At 47.7% G+C, this 18477-nt stretch overlaps 1 protein-coding gene across 1 annotated transcript in view; it reads right to left on the bottom strand.

Moving 5' to 3' along the window:
- TENM4 (teneurin transmembrane protein 4) overlaps positions 1-18477 on the bottom strand; it is a 677831-nt gene that overhangs the window by 653157 nt on the left and 6197 nt on the right. Inside the window, 1 exon segment of the mRNA XM_088459938.1 lies at positions 10076-10345. Coding sequence (XP_088316064.1) covers positions 10076-10345 — 270 coding nt within the window.

An 18477-nucleotide genomic window follows, 5' to 3' on the forward strand; every position in this document is an offset into this window, starting at 1 on the left:
GTAATCAAGGTGGAGGGTGAGTGATACCTTTTGTTGTTTATAGGGGTTTTATAGTTATGTTCGTGCACTCTAGGCGGTATACGCCTGCTATGCCTGTTGTTGTTTGTATGTGGGCATTGCAGATTGGCTGATTTCTGGCCGTCCTTTCTTTGCCACCATATATCCTTAAATTTAATAAATAAATAATAAATAATTATTGCTCCAATAAATAGCCATCAGTTTTCTCTGCCAAGTCTACGTCTGTGTCTTTATTTACTTTTAGTTTAAGGGTAAGTGGTTTGCACACATTACACACCTCGTCCGATAGACGGTTTAAACAAATTGCGCCTTCGGAACAGTTTTCCGGTATAGACTTGACCATTATCTTTAACAATAACAGTAGAACTGAGCACAAGACTGTAGGCACAATGTGGATTCAATAATGCATCTCCCAATCTGTTGATCTGTTTGAAGCCATTGGAAATCCCAGGAGGTGACACAGGACTGCGGGGAGGGAAGCCACGCTCGCCTGCTCCCCTGGCTCTGATGTCTAGATGTGATCTGTGAATAAGGAGTCGTACTTGCTTCTGAATGCATAGGCTCAGCCAAGCGTTGGGAGAGCACTGAGCAGTGCTATGGAGTTACCAGATAAATACGAAGAGGGTCTTTTTGTGCCACGGTCCATGCATGAGCCTCCTTTATAACATACGGACAGAGAGGAAAAAAACAAACCTGCTGTTTTATTTATGCCGTGCGCCCTCCCCTATTAATATGCCTCTCATCTCCTCCCGTGCTGCTTATATTGACTCACAATTCCTTCTTTTATAGCTGCAAATTATTGCAGTGCCTCTGGTGTAGGGTTGCACGCAAAAGACCGACTGTGGTCGCATCTGACGGGTTTTAGCTAACTGCACATCCCCCGCAGCCCGAGATGCGCAACTTGGAGCAGCTACGGACGATTCTAAGCTGTAGGTATCCCAGTCGCTTGTCGCCGACGGCAGAATTAGACGTTCATTTTGGACACTATGTACTTCGGCCCCTGCTTTCTTTTACCACCAAGGAAAAAATAAAATAAAAGCCTCTCCCTTTGTTTCCAGGGCTTTAAGCCAGACCTCTCCCATGGCTCCATACATTCAGTGGGACAGTCCTGAAAGGGAATCGGTATGAATTAACGCTGGACCCCTGGCCGGCGGTTCAACTCCCGACAGCGCCTGCCCGACAGAGGAGGAAATTCCGATCATCCCTACGTAAGTATTCACTAACCTAATCTACCCCCTAACCCTAACCCTCCTTTATGGTGCCTAAACCTAACCTTCCCCCCCTGTGCCTAACCCTAATCACCCCTCTAAGTGCCTAAACCTAACCCCCCCTTCCCCGCCGCCTAAACCTTAAGTCCCCCGGGGGGGTGCCTAACCCTAACCTCCCCCCGGGGGTGCCTAACCCTAACCCTCCCCCTAGCCTAACCTCCCAGGGGGGGTGCCTAACCCTAAGTCTCTCCTGGGAACCCTAAACCTAACCCTCCCCCCCGGGGGCTGTCCGCTGCGACGCCCAGCATCCGCTCGATCGGGATGCCGGGCGCTGGTCTCCCGACGTCGGCCAAATGACAGGCGTCTAGATTTAGACGCCTGTCATTCGTCCCTAGTCGGGATAACAATGTCTGGAAGCTGGCGGTCGGCATTCTGTCCTCCGGCTTCCTGAATGTATATCCCTGAAACGGGCTGTGGGCAGTGGGTGTGGCCTCCCCAGACAGAGCTGATGGTGTGGTTTGCGCAGATCAGCGCAGGGCTTATTTTGTCCCTATTTTGCCTGAATAAATATTGGGAGGAACGACAATGATGAGGAGAGACCCCCTTAGAACATAACATAACAAAATGGCTGCTAGCACATACATAACACTGTCTGCAGCTTGTGATTTTTTTCTTCAATACTCTAAGGTTGTATTATTATGGGGCACACTTAACATGATTTTTATAATGCAGTCAATAGTGTAATGTATGTTCCTATGAAAGGCAAGTTAAAGAATCACTGACTTTTAAAACATGTTGTTTTTTTCTCTTGAAAATGAATATATTAGCAGCTTCCCTGAGAGGAGAGAATAGGTGATAAATTACAGTCTCTAGAGAAGTGAGGGACCTCAGCTGCTCCTATGACTCCTGGTACTAAAATAAGGATTTAGAGCTTAGGAAGTTTGAGGCGTGGGCCGGTGAGCGAATGAACAAATAGCCTGGTAGCATCACTTACTGCACAGTCCTATTATTCAGCCTGTTCAGGTACTGTGGGGCAGATGTACTAAGCCTTGAAGAGAGATAAGGTGGAGAGAGATAAAGTACCAACCAATCAGCTCCGAACGGTCACTTTACAGGACGTGTTTGAAAAATGGCAGTTAGGAGCTGATAGGTTGGTACTTTATACATCTATGAAACCATGCTAATAACGCTGTCTGACCCATAGCAACAGATCGAGGGAATGCAAAGATCTCAGTAGTTGCTATGCGTTACAGCCCCTTTCCAGCAGTTACCCAGGTGCCAGTCTTAATAGATGCCACGACGTGTATCTAGAACATGGAAGGACGCAAGTGATGTAAGCAGCTGTATTACAATTCATGGAAACGGCATGGAAACCCCCAGGGCTCATTGTTTAATATAATATACTTCCTGGGGTTTGTAAGTGATGTCCCAGCTTGTGATCCCCTAGTAAAATATATAGTACTGAACAAAGAGTATAATGGGTGCAGGGTGTGTGGTGCATACGGGCCCCTGGGTACAGGGAGGCCCACGCTGCAATCATATAATTATACAGTACTTACTTCTACGGAGTCTATTGCGCTGCTAGAGAGGAGGGGGCCCACATGGAACCTTCACAGAGGCCCTTTCCTCTCTTACATCGCCCACACCTGAAGACACTACCAATCTCCGGCCCCACCTGCTATAAACCTGAAGACTCTCCCAAACTCTGCCCCCAAATGCTATAATCCTGAAGACACTCCCAAACTCCGCCCCCACCTGCTATAAACCTGAAGACACTCCCAATCTCCGCCCCCACCTGCTATAAACCTGAAGACACTCCCAATCTCCGCCTCCACCTGCTATAAACCTGAAGACACTCCCAATAGCCCCCCATCTGCTATAAACCTGAAGACACTTCCAATCTCCGCCCCCACCTGCTATAAAACTGAAGACACTTCCAATCTCAGCCCCCACCTGTTATAAACCCGAAGACACTCCCAATCTCCGCCCTCACCTGCTATAACCCTGAAGACCCTCCCAATCTCCGTTCTCAACTGGTATAAACCTGAAGACACTTCCAATTTCCAACCCCACCTGCTATAACCCTGAAGACACTCCCAACTTCTGCCTCCACCTGCTATAAACCTGAAGACTCTCCCAAACTCTGCCTCCACCTGCTATAAACCTGAAGACACTCCCAATCTCCGCCCCCACCTGCTATAAACCGGAAGACACTCCCAATCTCCGCCCCCACCTGCTATAAACCTGAAGACACTCCCAATCTCCGCCCCCACCTGCTATAAACCTGAAGACACTCCCAATCTCCCCCCCGCCTGCTATAAACCTGAAGACACTTCCAATCTCCGCCCACACCTGCTATTAACCTGAAGACACTTCCAATCTCAGCCCCCACCTGCTATAAACCCGAAGACACTTCCAATCTCCGCACACACCTGCTATAAACCTGAAGACACTCCCAATCTCCGCCCCCACCTGCTATAAACCTGAAGACACTTCCAATCTCAGCCCCCACCTGCTATAAACCCAAAGACACTCCCAATCTCCGCTCACACCTGCTATAAACCCGAAAACACTCCCAATCTCCGCCCTCACCTGCTATAAACCCGAAGACACTCCCAATCTCCGCCCTCACCTGCTATAAACCTGAAGACCCTCCCAATTTCCGCCCCCTCCTGCTATAACCCTGAAGACACTCTCAATCTCCACCCCCACCTGCTATAAACCTGAAGACACTCCCAATCTCCACCCCCACCTGCTATAAACCTGAAGACCCTCCCAATCTCCACCCCCACCTGCTATAAACATGAAAACACTCCCAATCTCCACCCTCATCTGCTATAAACCTGAAAACCCTCCCAACTTCTGCCTCCACCTGCTATAAACCTGAAGACACTCCCAATCTCCGCCCCCACCTGCTATAAAACTGAAGACGTCCCAATCTCCACCCTCACCTTCTATAAACCTGAAGACACTCCCAATCTCCGCCCCCACCTGCTATATAACTGAAGACGTCACAATCTCTGCCCCCACCTGCTATAAACCTGAAGACACTCTCAATCTCCACCCTCACCTGCTATAAACCTGAAGACCCTCCCAATCTCCACCCCCACCTGCTATAAACATGAAAACACTCCCAATCTCCAACCTCACCTGCTATAAACCTGAAGACCCTCCCAATTTCCGCCCCCACCTGCTATAACCCTGAAGACACTCCCAACTTCTGCCTCCACCTGCTATAAACCTGAAGACACTCCCAACTTCTGCCTCCACCTGCTATAAACCTGAAGACACTCCCAATCTCCGCCACCACCTGCTATAAAACTGAAGACGTCCCAATCTCCACCCCCACCTGCTATAAACCTGAAGACCCTCCCAATTTCCGCCCCCTCCTGCTATAACCCTGAAGACACTCTCAATCTCCACCCCGACCTGCTATAAACCTGAAGACACTCCCAATCTCCACCCCCACCTGCTATAAACCTGAAGACCCTCCCAATCTCCACCCCCACCTGCTATAACCATGAAAACACTCCCAATCTCCACCCTCATCTGCTATAAACCTGAAAACCCTCCCAATTTCCGCCCCCACCTGCTATAACCCTGAAGACACTCCCAACTTCTGCCTGCACCTGCTATAAACCTGAAGACACTCCCAATCTCCGCCCCCACCTGCTATAAAACTGAAGACGTCCCAATCTCCACCCTCACCTGCTATAAACCTGAAGACACTCCCAATCTCCGCCCCCACCTGCTATAAAACTGAAGCAGTCCCAATCTCCGCCCCCACCTGCTATAACCCTGAAGACACTCCCAACTTCTGCCTCCACCTGCTATAAACCTGAAGACCCTCCCAATCTCCACCCCCACATGCTATAAACCTGAAGACACTCCCAATCTACGCCCCCACCTGCTATAGGCTGATCAATCTGACACCACACCACAATATCAAAATGGAGACCACAATGTAAGTGACATTTTGCACACAACCTGTCCCAGCCTTGGGGTTTATAGGCCATCATGCTTTACCTCAGCTCTTTGTAATTTTTTCTCAATGTACAAATATGCGAATGTCCTATATTTAACCGTGATATATTAAGTGGATGAGCTATATACACATATTGCAATTAAATAAATAGAAAAAGAAGACATATGGGCATTAAATAAATGTCCTAGTTAAGAAGCCTCCGGTCACAGAGATGAAGCTTGCCTGATAAGGACACATTAAGGGTCACAAATCTGAATATTGCAGACGACACCTGCAGATGAGCCTGAAATTGTGCAAACCCATAGATTTCCATGCCAATTACAGGTGACACGTGTCACCTGTCCCCAATTTCCAGAGACAGTCCCAGTTTTAGAGATAGGTCCCTGTTATTAACATTCCTCTTCTTGTACTTCTTAGATGCAGTTCTTACCACCTAGTCTTCTTCTCTGGGCTAAATAAATGGATGTACAGTATATTCAGGAGGAGCTTTTTAAAATGTAAAATAAGAATAATATATTCCAGTTAAGGACATAACAAGCTGGGGATTGCAGGGTTCCAGGTCAGCCAAAACAGTATCACTTCTCACGGAGGCTTGTGTCACAAGAAAAGTGTCCCTGGAAATAATCGGAAACGTTATGTGCCTGAAACCCCACAAACGTCGGCACAGATTGATTGCATTGATTGGAACTGAGTGTTTCACTCCGCTATGTACTAAGTATAGGCGAGCGGAACAAAGACTCGTTCGGAAATTATCTAAATATATACAGTATATATATAGCCATTTTCACTGGAGTTTCTTGCCCCTCTCAGGCATCTATATCAGCTGCATACAGTATATCAAGAACACATTACAAATGATGGGGTAGATATTGTTGGAGACACAGCCCTGGCTTAGAATTATTTGAAAAGGTGCATACACACACAACGATTTTTTGAACGATTATCGATAAACGATATTGATTATCGTTCATCGTTGAAAAAATCGTTCACTTTCTAAGTTAAAACGATGAACGATTCTCGTTCATGCGCGTTCATGTTTTGTAGTTTGTAGTTCAGTCAGACTGACCAACTCAACGATTTTCAGTAAGGGAATATGCAAAAATCGTTTGTAGTTTAAAAAAAATTTGTTCATTACATTTAGTAAATTTAGTAAATTTCCCTTGAAAAAATGAACGAAAATTGTTTACTAAAATCGTTCATTTACTAAATCGTTGTGTGTGTATGCAGCTAAAGGATTAATAAACCAACACACGATACTGTACACAGAACAGGCAATGACAGAATTATACTATAGGCACCACACTATTAAGGGTCCATTCATCATCACTTAATTTCTACAAAAGCAGGTGACAATTAATATTTCCTCCTACTTTTGCAGAAAGTAAGTATCGGGGCTATTCAATTGTAAAGGTAACACAGGATATGTCACTGAAGTCTCCCGCTTACCTTTCAGCCCTGATCTGTCCCGCTGTCCCCATACACTGGTATAGAAACCAAAATTCATCAAGCCCCGAAAATACAATATTTTCGGAGCTTGACTGCGGGAGCATTCACCATCAGATGGCGTTAGCTCCCGCACCCCCATTCCTTCGCTATGGGGGATTCGAACTGGCCCTGACTGGCTCCTTCCGCCAGACGCCCGGGCTTTGTACGCCTGCGTGAACTGGGCACGCTAGCACTTCCAAGTCCCGAGTTTACGAAAGTAGCAGTGAAGGGGATCGCGGAGACGGCTGATTTTCGGATCAGCTGTATCCGCACCAGAGCAATGTTGAAATGCTTCAATGAATTTTGTTCCATCGCTGCTACTCGCATCGAGTTCGAAACCTAATTATCGGGGACCCCTTAATGACACCTTGTGGAGCCTCCCAGGGCCTGAGATGCCTGATAATTGCAAAAAAAAAAAAATAGACTGTACAAACAATTTCAAGCATCTAGAGATCTCACATTAGATAGTAACTTGAATAAATGTATTTGAGGTGGTGACATGATGAGTTTTTAGATGAGCTTGTAGTGTAAGATATAGCTATTAAATAACTTATTAAAGGTTTTATAGGAATAATAGACAAGCAGGTCGCTGAGACTCCTCTCATATCGTCAATGGTAGAAAAGCAATTATGACGGACACCCAGGCAATCAATGAAACTAATACGTATTGTATTAGTACCAGTAGTCACAGCTGCAATCCTATACAGGCAAAACTGTGCAACCTTCATATCACATACACAACTATAATAAATGGCGCTCACAACAAGGCATATCACCACTTGCTGGCAAACTTAGGGCCTGATTCAGAGCCGTTCGCTATTTGCGGTCGTTCGTTCAAAAACAAGGGGTGGCTATTCAAATGATCCGTTCGCAAATTGCAGTCTGTTCACACCTCTAAGTCTGAACGAACGAGCAAAACATACGCTCGGTTATTTGTTAAAAACGCCCCCTGGCCGCTCGCACCATACGTCATGTCCGCTATTTATTAGATTAATCGAGTACATCGACCAGCGTATGAACTGCTCGCTATTCTTGTGGTTGGTTTTTGCTACCACAATTTTGCGAGCAGTTCTGGCTATAAAATAACCCAGTGACGTGGTCAATGACGCTGCTGTATTAATTATGCACACCCATAAAACGCCCGTTTTGACCTTTAAGCACGCCTGCGTTCGGATCTCCACTCCCCATTTTCAAGCACCTTCCCCTGTTACCACCCACATACGCCTCATTCTGTCACTCAAAATAGCAGGCATTCGCTATATTGCGAGCACATGAATTTCGGCCGCACTGACTGGTTCGCGCATGCGTATAACGATCCGTACGCATGCGCAGATGTGCGAACATCGCTCGGAACGAGCGTACTGCCGCTAGCGAGTGGCTCTGAATGAGGGCCTTACTTACTTATAAAGACAGGTCTGTGCCTGACCACTTTCTGGGTCTATGTACTAAGCCTTGGAGAGAGTTAGGATCTCATTCAGAGTCGGTCAAAGCGGCCGCACGGTCGTACGCCACCGATGTTCGCTATACTGCGCATGCGTAAAGTTCGCAATGCGCGTGCGCAAACTAGCCGCTACGATCAGAAATTTCTCTCTCCTTGAACACAGCCAGGTCGGTAGTTTGAGTGACAGATTGAGGCGTTTGTGGGTGGTAACAGGGGAAGGTGCTTGAAAACGGGGGAGTGGAGATCCGAACGCAGGCGTGCCTAATTATGCGAACGGCATTTTATGGGAGTGCATACGGTTTATGGGAGTGCATAATTAACAAAGTAGTGTCATGGCACATGTGACATGGGAGGTTTTTACACTGACATGATCGTAGAGCTTAAGAGAGGGTATGGTCAACCTTAAGCTCTACGACCAGTTCCGATGGTTCCGATTAATCCTTATATGCCCGGAGATTACGTGCAATGCGTACGAGAAGGGGGCGTATTTTTTTAAATTCTGTCCGCTTCCTCCCCTTGGTCAGCCAGCTACCGATCCGAACTTAGGGACGCAACTTGCGAGGGAATCATTTGCATATCCGGCCCCTTTTCCCGTACGACCGTGCGGCCGCTTCGACCGACTCTGAATGAGGTCCTTAGAGTGGACAGAGATAAACTACAAATCAATCAGCTCCTAACTGTCATTTTTCAAACACAGCCTGTAAAGTGGCAGTTGGGAGCTGATTGGTTGATACTTAGGGCCTTATTCTGGTTGGATCGCACGGCTGCGTTCGCACGCAGGCGGTCGATGTTTGCGCTCTGCGCATGCGTATGCATCGCAGTGAGCATTTGCGAACCGGCCGCTGCGATCTGCAAGCGATCGCAGTGAGCACACAGTCCAAACGCATAGTGATTGATATAAACTGACCGTTTGGGGGTGTAGAGGGGGTGTGGTTGAAGGAATGCAGGCTTGCCCGTGCGTTTGAACGCCGTTACAGGGGCGTGTATAATTAAGCCCCTGCGGATGCATACGCTGGCAGAGATCTAGATGGCGACAGAAAGTTTAGCAGTTTGTGCGGTAGGGTCAGGTTAAACCACAACTGTGCGGATGGTTCCGAGGTTACTCGATGTCACCGATGTTTTCGCTGACGTGTGCTTGCATGTCATGGGAAGTGGGCGGCTTTATACAGTGATGGGCGTCTTGGTATAGTGCTGCGGTTGCAGTGCGATTGCATTCATTAGCATATTTCGCAGCGAGCAGGGTGCGTGCATACGTACGAACGCAGCCGTGCGATCCGTGCTGAATCAGGGCCTTATCTCCGTCCACTTTCTCTCTCTCTCTCTCTCTCTCTCTCTCTCTCTCTCTCTCTCTCTCTCTCTCTCTCCATTGCTTAGTACATAGACCTCTATAAGCGGCATAAGTCAGCACATAAATATGGGGTAGAAAGTCAGGTACATCTCACCATTTTGTAAACAATGCGTTCACCCCTTCACTACTGTAGCCAATGCTTCGGCGTACTCAGGATTTTCAGGAAACAAAGGACAGACCATGAATGCAGCCAGGACGTGCACTGTCGATAAAGCCTCCTAAACACCATGTACACCAAGGGCTATTTTACACCGGGACCAATGATCCCAAAGACTGGCTGGTTTAGTGCTGCATTCACCTGTCCGCCCATGCCCGTATACAGCAAACGCTTGGGAGGCAAGAGATGAAATGTCAGGAAAGGACTCTGATACTTTCCAGATCAAAGATGATTCCAAAACAATTGGACACGCTGTTTTAATGACCGTCACTTGCTATCATTTGCAATCAGGCATTCCAATAAAAGCATAAGGTAATTATCTTCACCCTAGGCAATGCTACAATGTATCTCAGACACAGAGACCACAAAGCTCAGCAACTAGGACTCTCATCCAGCCAGAGACGCCGCCTATGCTGTATAATATGTCACTCACCGTTCTCGGTGTTCTCGTGCTCGGTGTCGGTGAGGGTCAGGTTGGAATTGGCTCTGCTAGACAAGCAGGAGCTTCGGCCAGACTTGGTGTTCCTTGCCCAGAGTCTCACCGGATGTTCGGGTGACAACACGCAGTCTCCTTCATTGTCTGCGTCGTTATCGCCGGTCATAGAGTAACCGCAGTGTGGCAGGCCGATATTGGTCCGGTACAGTGTCCCGTGAGGCGGTGTAACTTCACCAAGACCCAGTTCGTGTAACGTGAAGCTGCCACCTACAACACAGCAGAGATACAGTAATTATCCTCCTAGTAATGGTACAATTACAGGCTGGCCAACACTTTCTATCTAAAAATACATCAATATAATGATACCTGTGAAGAAGCGTCCTGGACCCCCTGGCCTGTTTAATTTTCACTTTTGTATTTCCCCCAATTTTTCGAGTGACAGCTCCCGAATATAGGAGTGAATCCAATGGCGGCACTCCTGTATGTGGCCTAAAGGTGAGAGTTGCCAGACAATGCTGGGCAGCCACCTACCCTGAGGCTCCCGCCCTCCCCTGAACAGACTGGACGCCATTCTGAGCATGTGCGGACCCGTTACTTAACCAAAAATTGGGTCCAGAGGTGCTTCTCTCCCACTCCTGTGCACGTTTATATATGCAAGAGGCAGACGACAAGGCCTATTTGTACACAAAGAAATGTTATGTCCATTTGCATGTGTTCCACTTCCATAAAATGACGACCGTGCATATACACTTTAAGAGGCTGACTATGACTTAGCAGCAAACCAAATAAAAAGCAGGTAACTTTGTAACTGGAACAAACCATGCAGCAATGCTAGGGATGCAAGAACATTTTTGCATGCAGGGTTCATACTGGCTGCTTTTGTATGTAGCCCACAAATGCCGGACAGCTTTATTCTTACACTGCAATTTAAGGGAGTCTGGAGTTGGACTCCCCCCATCCAAATCTAAATCTCTCTGCACATTTTGGGCCTGATTCTGATTCGGACGTATCCGCACGTATGGATGGATTTCACGGATCACATATGCACTGGGTCAGACTTACACTAGCTGGCAGCAATCGCCCCTGCATTAGGATGGATCTGTCTGTCAAAAGACCATAGTTTCTGTGAAATGGGCATTTCTGGGGGGAAACTGGGTGGCTACCAGGTGTTTGCAAGAAACAGCCGCATATAATGACATGGGAGTGCCGTAGGCAGGTACAGTAATCCATCCTCCTCGTGTGCTCGTAGCGTTCGGACGGAGATGGGACGTCTGTTTCTGATGGCCCTTTGCAGCTATCATGGAGCTGGTGCACGCCGAGATACAAATGATGACGGCTGTGTCTGTGTATTGCGCAACCTTTCTACGCACTTCGGAGGATTCTCGCATTTTCCTATGAAAGTAGTAGAATTCCGTGGTCGTACGGAAAAACATGCATCCGGTCAGAATCAGGTCCTTCACATCTACCTCATCTGCAGTGCAACATGGCAGTCACACCGTGAATTTATTTTCAAAGTCAGTGACAGGTAGTCAGCGTTTGTGGGATGTAACGGGGGTTGGCTAGAAATGTTGGAAGTAATGTGTGTGCAAGTGTGTGTACTGCAGAGTTATGTAGGCACACACCAGCGGATGACTCCAAAAAAATGAACTGCCCAGTCACTTAACCAGTGGTGTTGGTTTATTGATAGATAACAGGTACAGCTGTACTCACTGTTACATGCACACTGGTGCTGGAGCAGAGCTTGAGCGAAGCGGGGTTCCATACAGCTCACAGGCTAGTGAGTGTATGCTACAATCGGGTAGCAGTGCAGGGATCTGAAACACCGTTAAATTCTGGCATTAACCAGGTGTCTCATAGTAGCTAAATACATACCTCCCAACATGACCCTCTCCAGGAGGGACACAATGCTCTGGTCCTGGACTTCCCTGGAAAGTTATGATTGGTGGAGGCTCCAGAGATGGGGCTGCAGTACAGTCCAACATTCAAATAGGGGAGTCACACCAACTGCCAGTGAGTCCCAGCCAGTGATGTTGGCAGGGTGTGAAATGACAGTTGGTGTAACTCCCCTATATGAATTTTGAACTGCGCTGCAGCCCCACCTCTTACCAGGGAAGACCAGGACCAGAGCATTGTGTCCCTCCTGGAGAGGGTCATGTTGGGAGGTATGTAAATAGGAGACTTCTGTCTCCCAACATGTCTCTCTCTCACAGTACAGACATGATGGCCCCTGCACACACTCAGTCAGTAGTGATCACGGCAGCCATCTTGGGGCAGGGTATTAAGCCTCCCTGGAGAACAGGAAGACTGGAGACTAAGCAGTAGCGCACTCCTCTTTCAACAAGAAAAATGCAGGCGTGTCACCACCATCGTTTTCTGTGGCGTCTTAGGTTAGTCTTAGGTTAGACGGACATTCTGAGACACAATAGGTTTGCCCAGATGTTCGCTGTGCGACCGATGTTCCCAAAGTTAGGTAGATGTGAGACTGTGGAGGTGGTCGTCTCTGTACACCAGACATCAGCTAAATCATTAGTATATATGTCCATGAACCGCTACATACAGAATCGCAGTCGCATCAGGATTTGTGCACACCTCCAAATCAGGCCCAATTCAAAACCATCTCCTAAATCTCTATTCCCAACACGATTTCACACGTTCCCTATCTCTCCTTCCACCTCTAGTTACAGACAGCAAAAGAAACCTACAGGATAATAGGGTTGGGTACGGGATGACGGCACTCGGAAGCCCGGCGGTCAAAATCCTGATGCCAGAATCCCGACAGGGTTAGATTACTGACACCTGTTGGTCGGTATCGTAACCCTCCCCCTCTCCCTACCCCTTTCCCTCCGTCCCCGGTACCTAAACCTAACCTCCCCCCCTAATGCCTAAACCTAACGTCCCCCTCCCCACACCTTAAACCTAAACCTCCCCCCTTAGGGCTTAACCCTAACGTTCCCCCTAGTGCCTAAACCTAACGTCCCCCTCCCCGCACCTTAAACCTAAACCTCCCTCCTTAGGGCCTATCCCTAACGTTCCCCCAAATGCCTAACCCTAACCCTCCCCCTAACCCTACTTACCGTTGAGATTCTAGCGGTCGGGATGCCGGTGCCAAAATTCTGACAAGTGTCGGGGTTCCGACGCCGGCATTCTGAGCGTCGGAATCTCCGCGGTCGGGATTATGACCGCATCCCGAATAATATGTATCATGACCACTTACTTCAAAGTTCTCACTATAGGTCTGTTTTTTTTTTTTTTCAGTTATAAAACTTGGACTGTTTTAAATTTTAAGCCGGGTTTCTGAGCCAAAGAGAGCTGACGTTTCTTGCAATTCCCCAACATGGCAAACTTGGAACATCTAACCGGCTAAATTATTTCTAACACTTCACACCTTTCCTAATTAACCAAGGCAGGTTGCATTTCATGACAGGCTTGACAGGCACCGAGACTGAAGCTTTCACAGCTCTTAAGTTCGGCAACCGATCTCATGGTACAAAGCAGCCTGTGATAATTGCAGCCAGACAAAAGCTTCTTGCCTCGACAAAACGGTGCTCTGCTCAACTTCAAATGTTCTGCTAAAGTTTTAAAGATTAATCAACTTGATTTACAGAGTATTTGTAATTTGCGCCGGGCTTTCAGCTGCGGATCTGTTTTTATTCCTATCAAGGTGCCGGTGACAAACATGGGGAAGGATTTCAAAGAGAATTCAACAGGATTTTTTTTTTTTTTTTTTAATTTTGCTCAGACTAATCAGCTTTTCTTTTCAGGGTCTTATGGCACAGACTTCAGAGCCATTCCTGTCGGCGTGTTTTCTGTTTCTCATGTGAAAGAAATTCAGTCATTTACACAGACCAGAACGTGAGTAGCGCAGTGTTTCTATACATGCGCAGTTTACATTCGTGGTAATCTTTTGCGTTCAACGGGACAGAAATAAAGTGAAACTTACAAAAATGCAATATGTAAAAAGGTTAGCTTGGTTTTACATTGAAGTGACGGTTGAGAGACAGCCAAAGCAACGTTAAATAACTTTAGGTCATGATCTGATACAGACCAAAGAATGGAGGCTGCATTCAGCTAAGCTGCTGTGACATCACAGCCCCTGTATATTGTGCAACCTATAAGCACCACGCGTTTCTCAGAGAGCAAACCTGACAAGCTGTCAGTGACTCTGGGGCTGATGCAACGTTTTATGCAGCCTCCGCTTTGCGGACAGGTGTTGTGATTTTTAAAAACGTGTATGAGCCGTGGCTGAGCGTGCGCCGCTTTGAGTAATTACGGGTGATTCCGGGTCATAACCCGGAATTACTCCCATTCAGCTGCATCTGAATGGGAGTAATTGGTGGCAATGGGACATTTACATGTAGGCTAGCTGAAATGGAGGACCGTAGAAGAGTGCAGCGAACGTGTATATTGGACATATTATGGAAGTGTTTTGGGGAGCGTGTCGCATAGATGGTGGCAAATTTGGAGCGCCCCCTACTGGGACGGAAACCCAGATTATGTAACGACAACAAACCAGGGCTGAAGATGGCAAAGCGTTCCGTCTGTTGGGGAGTTAAAACATCACCGTCTGTGTCAAACATTTTTCAGTTTCTGGCGTTAAGTGATCACATCCAGAGCAGTGGCTCGTAAATTATGAAGAAACGCGCTGCTACAATTAAGGAAAAACCAAATGTATTTGTGTGACAAGCATTTATTTTCATACCCCGCATGAAATGTAGCCTCTTACAGTGGAGGAACTTAAGTAATGTGGATAAGCGGAAGACAGTAAGTGTGCAGCAGTCCCCCGCTCTCGCTGGCCTGCGCTGCCTGTGGGACTCTCCTGGGACTTGCTCACGATGCTCAGAATAACTAATTACAGATTTGGGGCCTGATTCAAAGATGGACGACAATGCAATCACACCAGCATTCTCTCATGGAGCTGCTAAAAAATATGCTAATATAATCGTTCCGTCGTTCCTAAGATTGCACAGTGTGTACGGGCAATCTCGCTTGGTCTAGGGTGAAGGACCCACCATCGTGCAGAGTGCCCATCGTCCTAGTGTGTACCCACCCTTAGGGGTCTATTTATCAAGCAGTGAAAAGTGTGGAAAAGTGACCAGTGGAGAAGTTGCCCATAGCAACCAATCAGCTTTAGTCTATAAAAGTATAGTCTATAAAATAATAGGTAGGATTTGATTGGTTGCTATGGGCAACTTCTCCACTGGTCACTTCTCCACACTTTTCACTGCTTGATAAATAGACTCCTTAGTGTCCCCAGGGAGCGTGCGCTGCCTAATGGATGATTTGGTTCTGGTGACAGCCTCCAGTCCCGGTGCCAGCCGGGGATTGTTTCAGCAGTTTTCGGCCCTGAGATGAGTGCAACATGAGACTCAATCATCCCTACTGCTAGTGAATATCGGCGTTCAGGAACATTATCACATCACCCTGTACATCTGTGCAGTAAGTTACTTTTGCATGAGGAAGGCTGTTTATCAAGTATCACAGCGATGTCTGGTCTGTACCCAACATCTCAGGATGAAATCATTCTGCACATGAAAACTTATAATAATACATTGAGGGGTGGTCCTATAAAGAGGCAAACTTATGTAATACTAAAGTGTAAGTTTTCTTGCTGTGAACAACGTACAAAAGTTGTTGAATGTTGAACATTAGTTTGTTTTAGAATTCTAGTTGTTACCCACCCCAAAAAAAAAAAAACAACCAGCACCAGATAATAGCCTGGACTGATTACCCTGCAAACGCCCCATTCAGCACCATGTTATTGCAAGCTGGGCTGGTCACACTATGAGCCGTATTCAATTTGAGTGGACCCGCAATACTTTTCCGCCTCCCAGACTTTTCGCCTACATCGCGTGCTTTGTAGGCGGAAAAGTATCGTGCGTATCACCATATTCAATTTGAAAGTACGCGAAAACGGGACCCGGCGAAACTTACACAAGCGGAAAGTACTGTCAGGTTTGGGGAAATCAGCCTGACACCCCCCAAAAGATGCTCTGACATGGGGGTTAGCTGTGGTACCCCCCGATTTGGCTTGCTGAAGGTATTTGGTGTTTTTAAACGGGCTCAATAGCTGCTAAATATCGTTTTTGTACAAGTGGTGCAGAATAGTATTCAGGAGTATTTTTTGCAGAAAATAACTTATCACAGCAAATTTGGGGTACTTGAAAATGGGGGTCAGCATATTTAAAAGTTGTTAAGTTAAGTTGAAAAAATCGTGAAAAATCCACCTGCGCAAGCACCTGCAATCAAAAAACACCTGGGGCATACAAGTTCGCTAGTTTTTATCTTTGTCCCCCAACATTTTTTTTTTTGCCCCCGAACTCAAAGTGATTTTTTTGGGTGTCCTTAAGTGTTTTTTTTTTTTATTTTTGACGCAGTTTATCTTTGGGGGACTGTCTGAAGGCTGCACGGGGGTTCCCGCAACGTTGCACCCCAAAACCCCAATTCTGTACTTTTTTCCGCCTCCTATTCATAGGCAAAACGTTTCCGCCTAGTACATTGCATTGACTTTCCGCCTAGGCGAAAAGTCTTCCAAACTGAATACGGCGTAAAATCAAAACAGGCGAAAATGACATCATCGGCGAAAAGTTTCCGCCAAAAACACGCAAAAACTGACTCTTCACCTCAAATTGAATACGGGCCTGGTTCCAAAAACAGCTGTCCCCACCAACAACTTCAATTGCAATTGCCATAGCATGGCGATAATGCCGGGACCAGGAAGAATCAGGACACGCCAGGCGTCTCTGCTGAGGATGTCTATGCTGCTGTGTGATGTTCCATGCAGGGGTGTTTTAAGAGAGGAAGGGGTTCGTGTGCAGACTCAGGGCCTGATTCAGACCCGCTCGCAAGCGCTGAGCAACCGGGTCGATGGTGGCCCACAGCGCATGTGCACGATGGAGCTGGCTCCGTCGTGCACATACGCGAGACCCAGCTAGCGATGGGCACTCCGTCGCTCCGGGTCTCGCACCAAAGGGGGCGAGCTGTTGATGTTGAGTGACAGCTCGCCCCCTTTGGTGGGCGGGCCGGGGGGGGTGGCTGCCCAAACGGAGGCGTTCCCATGAGATCATGAGTGATGTCAGTGGAGAGATTCCGGCTCTGTTAGAGCCGAAATCTCTCTGGGGCTTGCGGCCACGAGACCCTACCACAAGGGTCTCGTCACAAGCCCGATGGTCGCGATGGTCTTGACCATCGCGACCATCATCATGGCTGCTCGCAATAGCTGTGGGTGGTCACCCACAGCTATGTGAGCAGTCAAGAGGCAGATCCCCCCAAAAAAGCCCGGCCCTGATTCAGAGCGAGCGCTCTGTCAGAGAGAGCGGCTCTGAATTAGGCCCTCAGTACGGGCCCCTTACTCTCTGTGGCGATGCTGCGGTGCACCGGGTGAAGTAGATTCTGTCCCATTGCCAGAATCTACTGCCCATGCGCTGGTCTCCGGGAACATGTCGCCTGCGCCGTTTTCTTGGTGACAGCAGTACTGCGCATGTGCGAGTCACCGGGAAAATGGTTGCCGCCATTTTCCCAGTGTTTTTTGCTGCTCCGCAGCGCCGGCTTGGCGTTGCAGAGCAGCACTACGGGCAGGTAAGTAGAAGACTAATGGGTGCAGGGTGTGCGGTGTGGGACCCCCTGGATCCAGGAGCCCATGTGCCCCGCATACCCTGCACCCATTATAGAAACTTAGGCCCTCATTCAGAGCCGCTCGTTAGCGGCAGTACGCTCGTTCCGAGCGATGTTTGCACATCTGCGCATGCGTACGGTTTTTAGTACGCATGCGCGAACTAGTCAGTGCGGCCGAAAATCGTTTGTACGCTATATTGCGAGTGCCTGCTATTTTGAATGACAGAATGAGGCGTATGTGGGTGGTAACAGGGGAAGGTGCTTGAAAATGGGGAGTGGAGATCCGAACGCAGGCGTGCTTAAAGGTCAAAACGGGCGTTTTATGGGTGTGTATATTTAAAACAGCAGCGTCATTGTCCACGTCACTGGGTTATTTTATAGCCAGAACTGCTCGCAAATTTGTGGTAGCAAACACCAACCACAAGAATAGCGAGCAGTTCATACGCTGTTCGATGTACTCGATTAATCTAATAAATAGCGGACATGACGTATGGTGCGAGCGGCCAGGGGGCGTTTTTAACAAATAAACGAGCGTATGTTTTGCTCGTTCGTTCAGACTTAGAGGTGTGAACAGACTGCAATGTGCGTACGGATCATTTGAATAGCCACCCCTTGTTTTTAAACGAACGACCGCAAATAGCGAACGGCTCTGAATGAGGGCCTTAGTTCCAAGAATCCTGCAAGCCAAATACTGGTGCCACAGTGCAGTAGGGAAAAGGCACCCCTCGCACACCCCTAATTAAGACCCAGGCACCAAATACTTCCATAAATGTGCCTCCATACCATAT

Source organism: Taudactylus pleione, unplaced genomic scaffold (assembly GCF_031769625.1).
Source record: "Taudactylus pleione unplaced genomic scaffold, aTauple2 ptg000954l, whole genome shotgun sequence".
NCBI classification, from domain to species: domain Eukaryota; kingdom Metazoa; phylum Chordata; class Amphibia; order Anura; family Myobatrachidae; genus Taudactylus; species Taudactylus pleione.